The sequence below is a fragment of the Haliotis rubra genome, unplaced genomic scaffold (assembly GCF_003918875.1).
Source record: "Haliotis rubra isolate DU_JTF1 unplaced genomic scaffold, ASM391887v1 Scf1418, whole genome shotgun sequence".
NCBI lineage: Eukaryota > Metazoa > Mollusca > Gastropoda > Lepetellida > Haliotidae > Haliotis > Haliotis rubra.
In genome coordinates this window covers 46,173-66,926 of record NW_025765357.1, presented here as the reverse complement: position 1 = coordinate 66,926, position 20,754 = coordinate 46,173, and the positions used below count along the sequence as shown (strand labels likewise).

General features: G+C 42.0%; 1 protein-coding gene across 1 annotated transcript in view; it reads right to left on the bottom strand.

Moving 5' to 3' along the window:
* LOC124269070 overlaps positions 1–20,754 on the bottom strand; it is a 70,389-nt gene that overhangs the window by 29,555 nt on the left and 20,080 nt on the right. The window contains 12 exon segments of the mRNA XM_046704083.1: positions 160–296; positions 5,410–5,446; positions 5,607–5,740; positions 6,920–7,067; positions 7,377–7,532; positions 9,161–9,306; positions 9,601–9,697; positions 10,968–11,178; positions 12,151–12,270; positions 12,651–12,761; positions 14,217–14,343; positions 17,500–17,709. Coding sequence (XP_046560039.1) covers positions 160–296; positions 5,410–5,446; positions 5,607–5,740; positions 6,920–7,067; positions 7,377–7,532; positions 9,161–9,306; positions 9,601–9,697; positions 10,968–11,178; positions 12,151–12,270; positions 12,651–12,761; positions 14,217–14,343; positions 17,500–17,709 — 1,634 coding nt within the window.

Genomic DNA, 20,754 nt, shown 5'->3' with positions numbered 1-20,754 from the left:
ACGAGCACGTGCTCAACAGGCTACAAACAGATCGCCAGGCTGACTCAAGGCTGGCGGATCTGGAAGCTATAACGTTCAGGTCTGACACATGCTCACCAGGCTATGGCTGGACTCCGCCAGGCTACAACACAGATCTGGCGCTGACTCATGCTGACTCACCAAAGGAACAAGGAGGCTGACGCACTCATCTCAAATTTCGCCTGGACTCTGGCTGGACTCGCCAGGCTATGGATCACCGGAGTCTGGAAGCCTGGATCCATGGAATACGGCGCTGACTCATGGTACAAGGACTGTCGCTGACCTTCATATTAATGGATCATGATCATGGAAATCACCAATTTCCATCGATTGGATGATATCGGATTGGTGATGGATATCTCCAGGACGGAGTTGGATCCGGATTCATGGCGGATCATTCTTGAAGGAACTCTAAACCAAAAATGCAACAGCATTAAACGAGAACAAAGAATCTGAGAACAAACTTAACCTTTAGAAGTCCGAATCTACAGTGTTAAAATTGTTCATATCTACTGACATAATGATATCCCTGGACAGCTATATTCACTCACCATGGTCCATTTCCTCTCACATTTCCCATGCTTAGCCGCATCATTTCCTAGTACACAAGTGTTGTGAGTGATACAGTACTGTATTGCAATACAAGCCCTCAATATACTGATTTTCTAGCTCCTGTACAATGCATACTATTAACCTGGAAAATAATTGATTACTGATGTATACACTGTATTGCAATTACTTAGCTTCATGTATACATTCTTCTGACACACTGGTGATTACTGATTGATTGTATACATTGTATTATTCATTGGATTACTGCTTCATGTATACATTCTTCTAAACGAGTGATTACTGGTTGAGTGTATAGATGTATTATTCATTGTATTATTCTTCTACTGGTAATTACACTGTATTATTCAGTAATTGCTGCATATACATTCTTCTAAACAGTGATAACTGGTTGATTGTATACATTGTATTATTCAGTAATTACTGCTTCATGTATACATTCTTCTAAACAGTGATTACTGGTAGATTGTATACATTGTATTATTCAGTAATTACTGCTTCATGTATACATTCTTCTAAACAGTGATTACTGGTTGATTGTATACACTGTATTATTCAGTAATTACTGCTTTATGTATACATTCTTCTAAACAGTGATTACTGGTAGATTGTATACACTGTATTATTCAGTAATTACTGCTTCATGTATACATTCTTCTAAACAGTGATTACTGGTAGATTGTATACACTGTATTATTCAGTAATTACTGCTTTATGTATACATTCTTCTAAACAGTGATTACTGGTTGATTGTATACACTGTATTATTCAGTAATTACTGCTTCATGTATACATTCTTCTAAACAGTGATTACTGGTTGATTGTATACATTGTATTATTCAGTAATTACTGCTTCATGTATACATTCTTCTAAACAGTGATTACTGGTAGATTGTATACATTGTATTATTCAGTAATTACTGCTTCATGTATACATTCTTCTAAGCAGTGATTACTGGTAGATTGTATACATTGTATTATTCAGTAATTACTGTTCATGTATTCAAGTAGTGATTACTGGTTGATTGTATACATTGTATTATTCAGTAATTACTGCTTTTTTCTAAGCAGTGATTACTGGTAGATTGTATACACTGTATTATTCAGTAATTACTGCTTTATGTATACATTCTTCTAAACAGTGATTACTGGTTGATTGTATACATTGTATTATTCAGTAATTACTGCTTCATGTATACATTCTTCTAAACAGTGATTACTGGTAGATTGTATACATTGTATTATTCAGTAATTACTGCTTCATGTATACATTCTTCTAAACAGTGATTACTGGTAGATTGTATACATTGTATTATTCAGTAATTACTGCTTCATGTATACATTCTTCTAAACAGTGATTACTGGTTGATTGTATACATTGTATTATTCAGTAATTACTGCTTCATGTATACATTCTTCTAAACAGTGATTACTGGTAGATTGTATACATTGTATTATTCAGTAATTACTGCTTCATGTATACATTCTTCTAAACAGTGATTACTGGTAGATTGTATACATTGTATTATTCAGTAATTACTGCTTCATGTATACATTCTTCTAAGCAGTGATTACTGGTAGATTGTATACATTGTATTATTCAGTAATTACTGCTTCATGTATACATTCTTCTAAACAGTGATTACTGGTAGATTGTATACATTGTATTATTCAGTAATTACTGCTTCATGTATACATTCTTCTAAACAGTGATTACTGGTTGATTGTATACATTGTATTATTCAGTAATTACTGCTTCATGTATACATTCTTCTAAACAGTGATTACTGGTAGATTGTATACATTGTATTATTCAGTAATTACTGCTTCATGTATACATTCTTCTAAACAGTGATTACTGGTAGATTGTATACATTGTATTATTCAGTAATTACTGCTTCATGTATACATTCTTCTAAGCAGTGATTACTGGTAGATTGTATACATGGTATTATTCAGTAATTACTGCTTCATGTATACATTCTTCTAAGCAGTGATTACTGGTAGATTGTATACATGGTATTATTCAGTAATTACTGCTTCATGTATACATTCTTCTAAGCAGTGATTACTGGTAGATTGTATACATGGTATTATTCAGTAATTACTGCTTCATGTATACATTCTTCTAAGCAGTGATTACTGGTAGATTGTATACATGGTATTATTCAGTAATTACTGCTTCATGTATACATTCTTCTAAACAGTGATTACTGGTAGATTGTATACATGGTATTATTCAGTAATTACTGCTTCATGTATACATTCTTCTAAAGCAGTGATTACTGGTAGATTGTATACATTGTATTATTCAGTAATTACTGCTTCATGTATACATTCTTCTAAACAGTGATTACTGGTAGATTGTATACATTGTATTATTCAGTAATTACTGCTTCATGTATACATTCTTCTAAGCAGTGATTACTGGTAGATTGTATACATGGTATTATTCAGTAATTACTGCTTTATGTATACATTTTTCTAAGCAGTGATTACTGGTAGATTGTTTACATTGTATTATTCAGTAATTACTGCTTCATGTATACATTCTTCTAAGCAGTGATTACTGGTAGATTGTATACATTGTATTATTCAGTAATTACTGCTTTATGTATACATTCTTCTAAGCAGTGATTACTGGTAGATTGTATACATTGTATTATTCAGTAATTACTGCTTTATGTATACATTTTTCTAAGCAGTGATTACTGGTAGATTGTATACATGGTATTATTCAGTAATTACTGATTCATGTATACATTCTTCTAAACAGTGATCACTGGTAGCTGTATACATTGTACTAAATAGTGGTTGCTGGTAGACGGTTAGATTGTACTAGATTATACACTCCATCACAGGTTTGTCTTCACCTTCTGCCCACCTGATCTATAAACATAAGAAATATAACAGAAACTGTGACAGAACTTGTGTATGCAGACTCTGGGTTTTCCAGGTTGGCTATAAATAACAATCAGCACATTGCACCCCGCCTCATATGTTTCTCCCATACAACATGCAACCTTCAATCACTATTATTTGAAAACAAAAGACAGACGGTTGTGAATCACCTGCAAAAAGGGAGAGAATTTGAAATGTTAGTACTGTATGGGGATATACAACGTATCACACCCATTTATACTCAGCAGCAAACCAAACGTCAATACAAATTCAAAATTAGATAGGCACTGTAATCAAATCATTACAGAAATTGACATAATAATAAGCGGATCAAAACAAAATTTTGTGTACAATATCTTAACACATCAATGGATAGCTCAGCACAATTTCAAGACATTACGTGAACGTTTGCAGTCCATTCAGACTCTTGACTCCAGTATCTAGTGTGACCACAACGAGCGGCAATAACTGCAGCAGAGCGTCTATGCATGGAGTGCACCAATTGTTTGATGAAGGCCATTGGCACCTGGAACTGTACTCTGAGAAAAGCCTGGTGCAACTAAGCGGCTGTGTTCGGCCTTGGTATGACATTATTCAGTCTCCTCTGAATTTCATTCCAAAGATCTTCAGTTGGGTTTAATCAGGACTAAGGGCTGGCCACTGCATAATGTTGACACCATTCTGCTCTAGGAAGTTCCGTGTAGCTCTGGCAGTATGGGCCCGGGCGTTATCATGCGGGAAAATGTTGTTCCGGAGACGTGCGAAATGTGGTATGACGCAGGGTCTGAGAGCTTGGTCGATGTAGCGCACCGCTGTGATGCCGCCTCTTCTCCCTGGACCAAGGTTCTGGAACACCACAGGACCTACTATCTGGTTCAGGCCTATTCCACCCCATGCCATGATGCTTGCACCTCCCCATGAGTCTCTTTCCATAACACATTGGTCTGAGTAACGTTGCCCTCATCCTCGCCATATTCTTGTTCGCCATTGATACGCAGTACCGACTGTCATCTGTGAACAGAACAGTTCTCCATTGCCTGTATCTCCAGTTTTGGTGTTGTAGGGCAAACTGCAGACATTCACGCTGATGACAAGGGGTGATAGGTCCACAGTAAGGTCTACGGCAATGGAGGTTCCCGCTGTTAAGACATCGGCGTACTGGATCAGTACTGATTGGTCTTTCGTGTGTTCCCAGTGTCTGGCGTGCTGTTTCGGATGCCTGCATGAAGGGATTCTGTACATGCTGTCGCACAACATGGCGGTCTTGTCGTCTTGTGGTCACCCTTGGTCTGCCAGTACGGGGGCAATCATTTGTGGTGTTGGTGGCCCGGAAACGTTGCTGCAGCCTGTAGATGGTCCGAACGTTGACCTGGAAGTAATTGGCAATGGCTTGTGCAGTGTGGCCAGCTTCAAGTCTTCCTAGCGCCTGGTTCCTCTGAGCCGCCGTAGTCGCGGCATCCTGCTGACATTGTAATGTGAATGTTTCAAGCCGGTTTGGGGGTTCATTTTATAGGGGTGGTCCTTGTGAACAGCGCGTGCAGTATGATCTGCATGAAAAACATGGAGAACACCGTACCATCTCCGAGGTCAGGTCGCGTTTTTGAGACCATTTCCTGGGTTCAATTCTGAGTTTGGGAAGGAATGTCTTTGCTCAGGTAAAGTTGGAGATTTTGTCAAAAATATACAATCAAAACATTAAATGAGTTTACAGTAATACGTTTCTGTGAAGGAAAATTCCAAACTGATGTTTCTTTTGCTGCTTAGTATAATTGGGATACATATCGTATCCCAGGCTTTCCATGTCATTAGACCTTAGATCCAAAACACACAACACATACTCCATATACCCTCTACATCACACTCCAATCAAGGAACAACAGTTACTTTATTAAGATTATGAATGAATCAGAATATACTCACATCATCAAAGTTGAACAGTGAACCCATTGACCCTCGCCTGAAAACAGATGGACAATTTTTAGTGACGCAAAGCTTCCATACACAAGAAGTGCTTACAGATGGAAAGGTCACGGTATACTCGCAACATGTCCTGGACCCCAACAGGCGCTGTATGAAACCAGTTACTGCTTGCGGATGGAAATTTCAGGTATACTCACGGTGTGTCGCTGGACCCCAACAGGTGCTGTATGACCATCATGGAGTCGAGCGCCTGCTGGTCGACGGAGCCCGTGTTGTGACTGGCTGCCTGGGCAACACGGGAGCTGGCATCACGTGGTGTGGCAGCAACTGTCTGCAAAAAAGATTTCGTGACAAGCTAATTGGACAGAACATCGACAAACCAAACAGTTTAACAAACAAAATTACAAATGAAAAAGAAAGTTAAATAAACAGGAAATAGCAAAACACACAAAATCAACAATCAGCAAAAACATCCTTTCAAGTTCCAGGATGCTTGTTTTGTTTCCTTCTGCCCACCTGATTATTAGTCTTCACATTCTGTCTACCTGATTATTAGTCTTCACCTTCTGTCTACCAGATTAATAGTCTTCACATTCTGTCTACCTGATTATTAGTCTTCACATTCTGTCTACCTGATTATTAGTCTTCACCTTTCCTGTCATTCTTGGTCTACCTGTCTTATTAGTCTTCACCTTCTGTCTACCTGATAATTAGTCTTCACCTTCTGTCTACCTGATTATTAGTCTTCACATCCTGTCTACCAGATTATTAGTCTTCACCTTCTGCCCACCTGATTATTAGTCTTCACATTCTGTCTACCAGATTATTAGTCTTCACCTTCTGCCCACCTGATTATTAGTCTTCACATTCTGTCTACCAGATTATTAGTCTTCACCTTCTGTCTACCAGATTATTAGTCTTCACCTTCTGTCTACCAGATTATTAGTCTTCACATCCTGTCTACCAGATTATTAGTCTTCACCTTCTGTCTACCTGATAATTAGTCTTCACCTTCTGTCTACCAGATTATTAGTCTTCACCTTCTGTCTACCAGAGATTGAATCTTCATTGAGTCCTTCTTTCTGTCTACCAGATTATTAGTCTTCACCTTCTGTCTACCTCATTATTAGTCTTCACTTTCTGTCTACCAGATTATTAGTCTTCACCTTCTGTCTACCTGATTATTAGTCTTCACATTTCTGTCTACCTGATTATTAGTCTTCACTTTCTGTCTACCAGATTATTAGTCTTCACCTTCTGTCTTCACCTGATCTATTAGTCTTCTGGGTCCACCTTCTTCACTCTACCTGATCATTAGTCTTCACCTTCTGTCCACCTGATTATTAGTCTTCACTTTCTGTCTACCTCATTATAAGTCCTCACTTTCTGTCTACCAGATTATTAGTCTTCACTTTCTGTCTACCTGATTATTAGTCTTCACTTTCTGTCTACCAGATTATTAGTCTTCACTTTCTGTCTACCTGATTATTAGTCTTCAAATTCTGCCCACCTGATTATTAGCCTTCACCTTCTGTCTAGCTGGCATGGGTGCCGTCTTTGGTCGACTTCTGGCTGATGAGACGCTGGCTGACCTCATTGACCCTGGTCGCTGCAACGTCTTCATGTATGTGTGACCTCCAAACCTGGTTCTGCCCCATCTACATCAAGAGACACACACATAGTGCATCAACAGACACACACATAGTGGATCAACTGACATTCATTTAGTTGATCAACAGACACACACATAGTGGATCAACTGACATTCACATAGTGCAAGAACGGACATGAAAGGTTCATCATCAGACACACAGATATTGCATAAACAGACACAAATGATGAAAAGCATGAATTTTTTTTCAAACTCTGCATTTTACTCTAATTCATCAAAAGAGCAGCTTCCAGGCTCACAACTCAGGTACCTTGTTACTCCCACAAAACAAACTAATGACAAGAACCTAACTAACTTGTATCTGACACTGTTTGGAGTTATCTTCCCTCGCCAGTCGATGGCAGACACCGACCTCGACGGCAGACCAGACTCCGCTGGCTCCTCCAACTTTGGCTCATCAATCAGCAGACCTTTGACCTCTGACAGGCTCTGAGATTCAGGTGACCTTGACCTGTGAAACCAAAAATGAGACAAATATGTCATACATAAATAGGCACAGTGCTTCCAATGACCTTGACCAGAATTATTGTTATACAGTCATCCCTTGCCATAACGCGGGTTTTGGGGTCCATGGATGACCCCCCGCATTATTAGACACCCACGTTATAGTAACTATTACAAACCGCGGAACAAAGGCCAAGTGAAATCGTATTTTCCATGGATTGTGCCCAGTCAAAACTATATCGTTTTGTTGGAGGTGAAAAAAAACAAACTTTGTAAATGAAAATAGATGTATGTACATGAAACTTGCAATCAAACACCACAAGACATGATAATTCAATTGTTGTTCCTGTCATGCTACCTGTTATTCAACTAAGCCGGAAATAGCAATCAGCTGTGCACAGACCGATGTTTTGGTCCAATGTACCGGTGATTCAGTTAAAAACGATCCGAAAATATAACATCAAAGAATTTCTATTCCATTATCAGAATAATTTATATGTCAAGCAGTTATTCTAACAGAGATCTTATACATTGCTATCGTATAAGTATAATGCATGTTTTCTATGAACATATTTAACATAATAATGAGCACTGCTAAGCACTTTGGGTTACGTAGGAGACAGTTTGACAAGTCACCGCTGACTTCCCGCGGTACCTGCTACATTGATTGCAAAAACAAAATGTTGGCAATTAATTGTCAAATATGACTTCAAAGAGTCAATAATGCGGGTCTTGGGGTCAATAGATGACAAGGCTGTAATCTGTTCGTGATTGCTGAGAAAAATGTGAAATTTGTGTTATCGCAGAAGGCGGGAAAAACGGACCCTCACGAATGTGGTAAGCGGACGTTGTATGGAATGCGGTAATGCCATTTCACTCATGGTTTCTCCGTTGTTATTGTAAACAGTTTTAATGAATGAAAATGGGATTGAATTTAAACAAATAAAATGTGTTTCTGACATCATACATTGTCGGATGGCGGTGTTTACCCGCGCAATTACGCGGCGTGTTGCATCACAGCAAATGTTGTAAGTACTCGGCTGATGGCATGTCTTATAATGTTATTACGATGTTTCGCTGTTCAACTATTATTATTGAAAAAAAAACCTGCATGTTTTAAGCATCTGAAAAACCATGGATATGTACGATAAACACTGTTAATTGCAATCCGCACTGAATTTCACTAGTTTACAACGTGATTAACCAGAGCTCAACAGCGGATTTGTTGATGTGCTATTTTCGATGACGTGAAGATGTGTGATCGCTGGGCAACTTTTTTTGATGGGAGCCATGGATTACCCAACGGTTTAACCGCATCCGCGGTATCGCAAAGAGCGTTATTGCGAGGGATGACTGTACATAAAGATAAAAGACACATGGATGGATGGACGGATGGATGGATGAAGTATACTGTTGTAGCATGTCTGTGTCATCAATCCTAACAGATACTATGTCTGGGCAGTAGTTCCCTGCCCCCAGAAACTGGATGATCATGTTCATTGACTTTAACTGTGTTCAAGGAAGACAGACTTTGTGCTGTCTTGTTCCAATCAATCACAGAAGTCATGAAACCTCACTGATATTATGTCTGGGAGGAAGTATCTTGTTACAAACTGACGACATGCTCCAGCTTACACTGGGGTGTTGGTGCGAGCTGATGGACTGTGCTGTCGAGACTGCCTCTTCCCTGACCTTGACGTGGCAGGACGTGACACAGCAGGGGTTGATGGGATACCTGTAGCTGACGGCTGGCGGAAACCTGGTTGAGGTCGAGGCGCCACCTGGAGGAGCAATGATGATACATGACAATGGTATCACTGACTGCAGAACGTCATAAGTGAGGGAGGGAGTTTTACTTCAGTTTTATTGGAGGACAGCAAACATGGGACTTACAAGGTGAGTGAGTGAGTGGGTGAATGAGTGAGTGAGTGAGCGAGTGAGTGAGTGACTGGGTTGGTTGGTGAATGGGTGGGTGAGTGAGTGAGTGAGTGAGTGGGTGATGGGGAGAATTGAACCCAGTTGATTGGAATGATGTAATGTTGAATGTTTCATCCACAGTTACCACAGTTACCTACCCTCTCCTTGTGGGCGGACATGTTGCCGCTCACTGCATCCACGAGATTGACCACCATGTTAAACTTGACGTTGGTGCCACTTTCCACTTCAGGTTCCCTTTCAGAACACAAACACACATCGTCAACAAACAACTTCACTCTTTAAATATGTGGTACCAGTATCAAAACTAACTGTTCAACATTCGGACCAAAATAAGTAGTATCTATTGTAAATACTTGTGGGCATGAATCCAGATAATTCTCAAAATTCAACCAGTTCCAGTTATGAAGATAAGCTTTTATCAAACAAGGCATCCGGAGTGGAGCTTTGGGTGTCTATCATTTAAGGTTATACCCAGCAATGTGCCAGCTATAAGACATCAGCATGTGAACAGTGTTGTGAGGGAAGTCATCTGGCATTATATCAGTCCACCGGAGATGCCAACACTTTGGTGAAACCAACAGAGCTGACTAATCACAAAACATAGTGCACATGAAATGGGAGTCAATACCTAAGGTAACTTTGCACAATTACATTGCCTTATGACCTTTGCAATAAGTTACTTCAAGAAGACAAAGTCATCAATATCCCCCGCAATGGCAATATATTCTTCACGAATATGTCTACGAGTTTTGATTATGTCAAATATTTTGGTGTGTATATAGCAAAGTGGAAGGAGAGTACAGAAAGGTTTCAAAGTTCTGCTCCAGAAAGGAGCACTACCACCAAATTAGTTGAAGCCCAAATTGTTGCCATGGAAACACAAAAAACCCATTTTATTCAGAAATCCAAAACTACCAAAAGGCACCAGTTCACCACTAGACCTACCTATGTATGAAATTTTGTGATGAAACAGTGAACCGTTTTTAAGTTCTGCTCCGGAAAAGAGCACTACCACCAATTTTAGTCTAAGTCAAACTTGTATCCATGGAAACGCCAAAAATAGTTTATTCAGAAATCCAAAACTACCAAAAGGCACCAGTTCACCACTAGACCTACCTATGTATGAAATTTTGTGATGAAACAGTGAACCGTTTTTAAGTTCTGCTCCGGAAAAGAGCACTACCACCAATTTTAGTCCAAGTCAAACTTGTATCCATGGAAACGCCAAAAATAGTTTATTCAGAAATCAAAACTACCAAAAGGCACCAGTACATCTCCAGATCTATCTATGTGCCAAGTTTGGTGAAGAAATAGTGGACCGTTTTAAAGTTCTGCTCCGGAAAAGACCAATGTGCACGGACGGACAGAGTCCATTTAATACCTCCCCCGCAAAACGCATTGCTGGGGATAATAACGATTCCTTGAAATGAAATGTTTTGACACATCTTCAAGATGCAAGAATTCAGTATACATTCAGGGACCTGGCTCCACGTCTTGTTATCACCTGTCTTGCTGCAGGAAGTGACGACCCAGCTGAGGGGGACTCGATGACTTCCTTGTGTGGGGGGCTGGGGCTGACTTGGGCTTGTTGCACTGGGAGGGTCTGTGACGTGTTGAACGGTACTTGGGAAGACTGGTGGGGTAGTAGGCGTCCGTTGTCTGGTAGAACTCCTCCAGGGTCTGCTGCAGAAGCTTGTTCTCATCTCGTCCTGCAACTGCAAACACAGGGTAATGTGTTACATGGGGTGGATTTTACAGGGGGTGGGCGTTGCATGGGGTGGGTGTTACATGGGGTGAGTATGGCATGTCATAGAAGTTAGATGGGATGGATGTTACATATCGTCGGTGTTACATGAAGGTAGTGTAACATGAGGTGGTGTTACACTGAATGGATGTTACATGGGCGTGGGTGTAACATGAGGTGGTGTTACATTGAATGGATGTTACATGGGCGTGGGTGTAACATGGGGTGGTGTTACATTGAATGGATGTTACATGGGCGTGGGTGTAACATGGGGTGGTGTTACATTGAATGGATGTTACATGGGTCATTGGGTAACCACATGGGGTGCATGGAGGTAGTGTAACATGGGGTGGTGTTACATTGAATGGATGTTACATGGGCGTGGGTGTAACATGGGGTGGTGTTACATTGAATGGATGTTACATGGGCGTGGGTGTAACATGGGGTGGTGTTACATTGAATGGATGTTACATGGGCGTGGGTGTAACATGGGGTGGATGTTACATGAGGGTGGGTGTTACATGGGGTGGATGTTACATGGGGGTGGTGTTACATTGAATGGATGTTACATGGGGGTGGGTGTAACATGGGGTGTTTACATGAGGGTGGATGTTACATGGGGGGTGGGTGTTACATGGGGGTGGATGTCGCATGGGGTGTTACATGGGGGTGTTAAGATTGAATGGATGTTACATGGGTGGGTGTTAAATGGGGTGGGTGTTACATGGGGGTGGATGTTTACATGGGGTCTATTGTTACATTGAGTGGCTGTTACATGGGGTGGATGTTACATGGGGGTGGGTGTTACAAGGGGTGGGTGTTACATGGGGGTGGGTGTTACATGGGGTGGGTGTTACATGGGGTGGTGTTACATGTAGTGGATGTGACATGGGGTGGGACACCCTGTAATTACCTTCTGGCTGGACACCATGTAATGACTCACCTTCTGGCTGGACACCCTGTAGTTGTTGCTTGGTGTGCAGTTCAGGCATTTCACCGTGTTCGTGGGCCGTGTATCGCACATCACACAGCGTCCCGCTCCGTCCAACAAACTCCAGCTTACCTGCAGTAGAAAACAGACATCCCACTTAAACCGTTACCCTACTGAGTGCATTAAAACTTGAAACAAATATGCATGGTCTCAAATATACAAGTGTTCCTGTAGATCACCTACAGACCATGACAGACTCTCTGACACACATCAAACCGGTTACACAAAGTGTGGCAAGGCCGATTTCTACATGATATCTGGAAAGATTGGTTTAAGACAGCATTGATGTGCTACCTCCACAGCCATTGTGACCATACAATCCCACCTTTCCCCTACAGAGTGCTCTGTGTAATTCCTTGTTCTAATGAGTGCACTATTTACTATTTAGTTTCACATGACTTCTTAACAATGCCTGTTCCCAACATCCCAGTAAGCAAGTACAGTGTACTGACTGACAACGTCCTGGGTGTACGCCATCTCAGTGTTGAAGTTCTTCCAGCTCTGTAGGATGTCCTCGTGCAGTGCTGGAGCTGTGGTCGGCCGGTGAGACATTCTACTCACTCCTGGAGAACAACCAAACACATCAGAATATACTGTACAAGTTTGTTTGTTGATTAAAGCCACACTGGGCAATATTCCAACTACCGGTATTATAATAGATGAAGTCAGGGCACAATGACACACTGTCAACCAAATCATCGACCACCTGACCACCAGTCCTTCTGGCCAGCCCTTCTGTCTGACCACCCAGTCCATCTGACCACCCAATCTGTCTGACCACCTAGTCCATCTGACCACCCAGTCTGTCTGACCACCCAGTCTGTCTGACCACCCAGTCCATCTGACCACCCAGTCCATCTGACCACCCAGTCCGTCTGACCACCCAGTCCGTCTGACCACCCAGTCCGCCTGACCTGACCACCCAGTCTGACCACCCAGTCCGTCTGACCACCCAGTCATCCTGACCATCTGACCACCCAGTCCATCTGACCACCCAGTCCCACCCAGTCCATCCCTGACCCAGTGACCACCCAGTCCATCTGACCACCCAGTCCACCACCCAGTCCATCTGATACCCAGTCCATCTGACCACCCAGTCCATCCTGACCACCCAGTCCATCTGACCTGACCACCCAGTCCGTCTGACCTGACCACCCAGTCTGCCTGATCTGACCACCCAGTCCCATCTGACCACCCAGTCCGACCACCCAGTCCTGACCACCCAGTCCATCTGACCACCCAGTTCCATCTGACCACCCAGTCCCACCCACCACCCAGTCGCCCTCCTGATCTGACCACCCAGTCCATCTGACCACCCAGTCCGTCTGACCACCCACCCAGTCCATCCTGACCACCCAGTCCGCCTGACCACCCATTCCATCTGACCACCCATTCCGTCTGACCACCCAGTCCATCTGACCACCCAGTCCGTCTGACCACCCAGTCCATCTGACCACCCAGTCCGTCTGACCACCCAGTCCGTCTGACCACCCAGTCCGTCTGACCACCCATTCCATCTGACCACCCAGTCCGCCTGACCACCCATTCCATCTGACCACCCAGTCCGTCTGACCACCCATTCCATCTGACCACCCAGTCCGTCTGACCACCCAGTCCGCCTGACCATCCAGTCTGCCTGACCACCCAGTCCATCTGACCATCCAGACAGTGGTTCTATACAATCCAGACAGTGGTTCTATACAATCCAGAGAGTGGTTCTATACAATCCAGAGAGTGGTTCTATACAATCCAGAGAGTGGTTCTATACAATCCAGAGAGTGGTTCTATACAATCCAGACAGTGGTTCCAATCCAGAAAGTGGTTCCATACAATCCAGAAAGTGGTTCTATACAATCCAGAGAATGGTTCTATACAATCCAGACAGTGATTCCCTAGTCGGTGACTCTATACATTGTAGTCAGTGATTCTATGCAATAATATACATCAATCCAAAAGACTATCCACTCTGTTCTAGAACCAGCGACAGAAACAGAAACAGAGTAAAGATGTGATCTCACCATGTCTGTCCTCCTCGTCCTCTGGGTTGAGAGTGAGAGAGTGATGGGCGTGGGGGTTCACCATGCTTGCCACCGAGTGGATCATCCGCTTGGGCAGACCAGCGTGAGTGTGAGGTATGTTGGTGGACTGAAACATGAAGCATTGCGTCTTCATTGCTGAACATGTCACTCGGAATCACACTGCCATTATTGTCAGCCGACATTTAAATACCCTGACATTGCTGAACATGTCACTCGGAATCACACTGCCGTTATTGTTAGCAGACATTTAAATACCCTGACATAGCTGAACATGTCACTCTGAATCACACTGCCATTATTGTCAGCAGACATTTAAATACCCTGACATTGCTTAACATGTCACTCGGAATCACACTGCCATTATTGTCAGCAGACATTTAAATACCCTGACATTGCTGAACATGTCACTCGGAATCACACTGCCATTATTGTCAGCAGACATTTAAATACCCTGACATAGCTGAACATGTCACTCGGAATCACACTGCCATTATTGTCAGCAGACATGTAAATACCCTGACATAGCTGAACATGTCACTCAGAATCACACTGCCGTTATTGTCAGCAGACATGTAAATACCCTGACATAGCTGAACATGTCACTCGGAATCACACTGCCGTTATTGTCAGTAGACATTTAAATACCCTGACATAGCTGAACATGTCTCTCGGAATCACACTGCCATTATTGTCAGTAGACATTTAAATACCCTGACATAGCTGAACATGTCACTCGGAATCATACTGCCATTATTGTCAGCAGACATTTAAATACCCTGACATAGCTGAACACAGGAATCGGAATCACACTGCCATTATTGTCAGTAGACATTTTAATACCCTGACATTGCTGAACATGTCGCCGGAATCACACACTGCCATTATTGTCAGCAGACATTTAAATACCCTGACATTGCTGAACACAGTAAAACGAATCACACTGCCATTATTGTCAGCAGACATTTAAATACCCTGACATTGCTGAACATGTCGCTCGGAATCACACTGCCATTATTGTCAGCAGACATTTAAATACCCTGACATTGCTGAACATGTCGCTCAGAATCACACTGCCATTATTGTCAGCAGACATGTAAATACCCTGACATAGCTGAACATGTCACTCGGAATCACACTGCCGTTATTGTCAGCAGACATGTAAATACCCTGACATAGCTGAACATGTCACTCGGAATCACACTGCCATTATTGTCAGCAGACATTTAAATACCCTGACATTGCTGAACATGTCGCTCGGAATCACACTGCCATTATTGTCAGCAGACATTTAAATACCCTGACATAGCTGAACATGTCGCTCGGAATCACACTGCCATTATTGTCAGCAGACATTTAAATACCCTGACATAGCTGAACATGTCACTCGGAATCACACTGCCGTTATTGTCAGCAGACATTTAAATACCCTGACATAGCTGAACATGTCGCTCGGAATCACACTGCCATTATTGTCAGCAGACATGTAAATACCCTGACATAGCTGAACATGTCACTCGGAATCACACTGCCATTATTGTCAGCAGACATGTAAATACCCTGACATAGCTGAACATGTCACTCGGAATCACACTGCCGTTATTGTCAGCAGACATTTAAATACGCTGACATAGCTGAACATGTCACTCGGAATCATACTGCCATTATTGTTAGCAGACATTTAAATACCCTGACATAGCTGAACACAGGAATCGGAATCACACTGCCATTATTGTCAGGAGACATTTTAATACCCTCACATTGCTGAACATGTCGCTCGGAATCACACTGCCATTATTGTCAGCAGACATTTAAATACCCTGACATTGCTGAACATGTCACTCGGAATCACACTGCCATTATTGTCAGCAGACATTTAAATACCCTGACATAGCTGAACATGAACATGCCATTATTGTCAAAGTTGCTTAAATGCCCTGACATTTGCTGAACATCACTCGGAATCACCTGCCGTTATTGTCAGCAGACATTTAAATACCCTGACATTGCTGAACATGTCGCTCGGAATCACACTGCCATTATTGTCAGCAGACATTTAAATACCCTGACATTGCTGAACATGTCACTCGGAATCACACTGCCGTTATTGTCAGCAGACATTTAAATACCCTGACATAGCTGAACATGTCGCTCGGAATCACACTGCCATTATTGTCAGCAGACATTTAAATACCCTGACATAGCTGAACATGTCACTCGGAATCACACTGCCATTATTGTCAGCAGACATGTAAATACCCTGACATAGCTGAACATGTCACTCGGAATCACACTGCCGTTATTGTCAGCAGACATTTAAATACCCTGACATAGCTGAACATGTCACTCGGAATCATACTGCCATTATTGTCAGCAGACATTTAAATACCCTGACATAGCTGAACACAGGAATCGGAATCACACTGCCATTATTGTCAGTAGACATTTTAATACCCTGACATTGCTGAACATGTCGCTTGGAATCACACTGCCATTATTGTCAGCAGACATTTAAATACCCTGACATTGCTGAACATGTCGCTCGGAATCACACTGCCATTATTGTCAGCAGACATTTAAATACCCTGACATTGCTGAACATGTCACTCGGAATCACACTGCCATTATTGTCAGCAGACATTTAAATACCCTGACATTGCTGAACATGTCACACGGAATCACACTGCCATTATTGTCAGCAGACATTTAAATACCCTGACATTGCTGAACATGTCACTCGGAATCACACTGCCGTTATTGTCAGCAGACATTTAAATACCCTGACTTTGCTGAACATGTCACTCGGAATCACACTGCCATTATTGTCAGCAGACATTTAAATACCCTGACATTGCTGAACATGTCACTCGGAATCACACTGCCATTATTGTCAGGAGACACTTAAATACCCTGACATTGCTGAACATGTCACTCGGAATCACACTCCCGTTATTGTCAGCAGACATTTAAATACCCTGACATTGCTGAACCATACAAATAATCTTGTTATGTCTACGCTGTTTGCCAACCTGTGATTATTACTGCTCCTTAAGGCCAAACTCACAGATTACAGGCATAGAAGGCTGTGAGTGAGTGAGTTGGGTTTTAAACTGCTTTTAGCAATATTCTAGCAATATCACAGTGGTGGACACCAGAAATGGGCTTCACACAATGTACCAACCACCCAGTGAAGGCTGTGAGTTACCACATATACCCAGAATGTAATTACAAAGTATACACAGCCCTTGAAACACATGGGACGTACATGTTCCCTGAGGGGAGTGATGCGGACGGAGGGGGTAACGCAGTTGAAGTCGTGGACCCCTCTGCTGTGGTGGCCATCCATGTTCTCATCTAGACCATCATTGTTATTCAACGGACTCCGAGCCAACTCCAAGTCCATCTCTGTGTCTGAAAAGTCACCATCCTGGTTGCTATGGGCAACAGGAGACTGAGGTGAGGTAGTGTCAGGTTGCTGGAAGCACAAATGAAAATCTGTTGCACTGTCTGTAACCAAAGTGACAAAATTAGATGAAGACTAATGTGAATGCTAACTGTAACCATGTTAACCAACACAAGCATGGGTCACAGTGGTGGACCATCAGTAACCATGGCAACTAAAACAAAGAAGAGTATCGTCTATAACCTTGGTGACAAACAAGTGTGAAGGTGGCTTAAACTTTGGTGACTATATTGTCTGCAACCATGGTTAAAATCTCAGGGCCAAAATAAGTATACATAGCTGGAGTACAGTTTGTAACCTTGGTTACAAATAACATGTGAATAATAGTATACTGTCTGTAACCATGCTAACAAACATAATTTTGTCTTGGAAAAATAAAAGTTTGTGACTGACATGTTGAATTGGTAGAAAAAAACAAACATAAAGAAATGGGAACACTTCAGCTATTTCTTCTTAGTGTTTGTGTGTGTTTTTCATTGTAGGTTGTGAGGTTTTACCATTGTGGGTTGTGAGGTTTATCATTGTGGGTTGTGAGGTTTATCATTGTGGGTTGTGAGGTTTTACCATGGTGAGTTGTGAGGTTTTACCATTGGTGAGTTGTGAGGTTTTACCATTGTGGGTTGTGAGGTTTTACCATTGTGAGTTGTGAGGTTTTACCATTGTGGGTTGTGAGGTTTTATCATTGTGGGTTGTGAGGTTTTACCATTGTGGGTTGTGAGGTTTTACCATTGTGGGTTGTGAGGTTTTATCATTGTGGGTTGTGAGGTTTTATCATTGTGGGTTGTGAGGTTTTACCATTGTGAGTTGTGAGGTTTCACCATTGTGGGTTGTGAGGTTTTACCATTGTGGGTTGTGAAGTTTATCATTGGCGGTTGTGAGGTTTTACCATTGTGGGTTGTGAGTTTTACCATTGTGGGTTGTGAGTTGTGAGGTTTTACCATTGTGAGTTGTGAGGTTTTACCATTGTGGGTTGTGAGGTTTTACCATTGTGGGTTGTGAGTTTTTTTACCATGGGTTGTGAGTTTTGAGGTTTTACCATTGTGGGTTGTGAGGTTTAATCATTGTGGGTTGTGAGGTTTTACCATTGTGTGTTGTGAAGTTTTACCATTGTGTGTTGTGAGGTTTTACCAATGTGGGTTGTGAGGTTTTATCATTGTGTGTTGTGAGGTTTTACCATTGTGTGTTGTGAGGTTTTACCATTGTGTGTTGTGAAGTTTTACCATTGTGTGTTGTGAGGTTTTACCATTGTGGGTTGTGAGGTTTTATCATTGTGTGTTGTGAGGATTTACCATTGTGGGTTGTGAGGTTTTACCATTGTGGGTTGTGAGGCTTTACCATTGTGGGTTGTGAGGTTTAATCATTGTGGGTTGTGAGTTGTGAGGTTTTACAACTGTGGGTCGTGAGGTTTTACCATTGTGAGTTGTGAGGTTTCACCATTTTGGGTTGTGAGGTTTTACCATTGTGGGTTGTGAGGTTTTACCATTTTGGGTTTTACCATTTTGGGTTGTGAGGTTTTACAATTGTGGGTTGTGAGGTTTTACCATTGTGAGTTGTGAGGTTTTACCATTTTGGGTTGTGATGTTTAATCATTGTGGATTGGGAGTTGTGAGTTTTACCATTTTGGGTTGTGAGGTTTTACCATTGTGGGTTGTGAGGTTTTACCATTGTGGGTTGTGAGTTTTACCATTGTGGGTTGTGAGTTGTGAGGTTTTACCATTGTGGGTTGTGAGGTTTTACCATTGTGGGTTGTGAGGTTTTACCATTGTGGGTTGTGAGGAGGTTTTACCATTGTGGGTTGTGAGTTGTGAGGGTTGTGAGGTTTTACCATTGTGGGTTGCGAGTTGTGAGGTTTTACCATTGTGGGTTGTGAGTTGTGAGGTTTTACCATTGTGAGTTGTGAGGTTTTACCATTGTGGGTTGTGAGTTGTGAGGTTTTACCATTGTGAGTTGTGAGGTTTTACCATTGTGAGTTGTGAGTTTTACCATTGTGGGTTGTGAGTTGTGAGGTTTTACCATTGTGAGTTGTGAGGTTTTACCATTGTGGGTTGTGAGGTTTTACCATTGTGGGTTGTAAGTTGTGAGGTTTTACCATTGTGGGTTGTGAGTTGTGAGGTTTTACCATTGTGTGTTGTGAGTTGTGAGGTTTTACCATTGTGGGTTGTGAGGTTTAATCATTGTGGGTTGTGAGGTTTTACCATTGCTGGCACATCAAGCGACCCTTCAAATATATTCTGAATAACGCTCACTGCTGAGCTCATAATAATGAGTTATATTAGCAACTGAAATGTTTAGTTTTATAATCATTATCATTCTATTTCAAAGAACAAGTCAATAAATGTATAAAGTGGGAATATACATTCAACAGAATGTTAGCAGCTGGTGTGTTCACTGCACAATAATCTTTTTATCTCTGTCTACAGAAACACATCTCAAGCACCTGATTCACATGTGATCAAAGTGTACGATATTCTGGACTGCTGGGTGCCGAGGGAACGATATGACATTAGGGACTGTTGTGAGACATGAGCCACGTTGAGCCAGTTGTAAACCACACCACACAATAGCTCCGACAGACACACAGCTGTACATTCAGCAGTAGGCCTTGTAATTAACGTTTTGTATGCCCTGATTGTTGAAAGTGCTACCAGCAAATCTGAATGTTCATTATCAGCCCTGCCTCACGGTAATCACTACACAAAGTGACTTGAATGTAAGAGCCACAATCACAAGAATATCTACCACTGGACTCTAAACCACATTTGGGAATACCTCCACATGAAATACCGGTACACTGTGACCTGCAACCTGTACCACTTCATTACATACACAGGATTAGTTGTGAATTTACTTCTTTATCCTCCAACAAAAAACATACTAGTACTGAACAACATTAGAAACCTGACACCTACTTTATAACATATGTTACCTTTGACCACTTTCTAAATGGCACTGTGTATTTCATAGCTTTCGGCCATGGGAGCCGTGCCAATTAACATTTATCAGAGGGGTACACAAAGTCCGTAGTTCAGACTGCCAGTTGTCCGACTTCCATTTTTT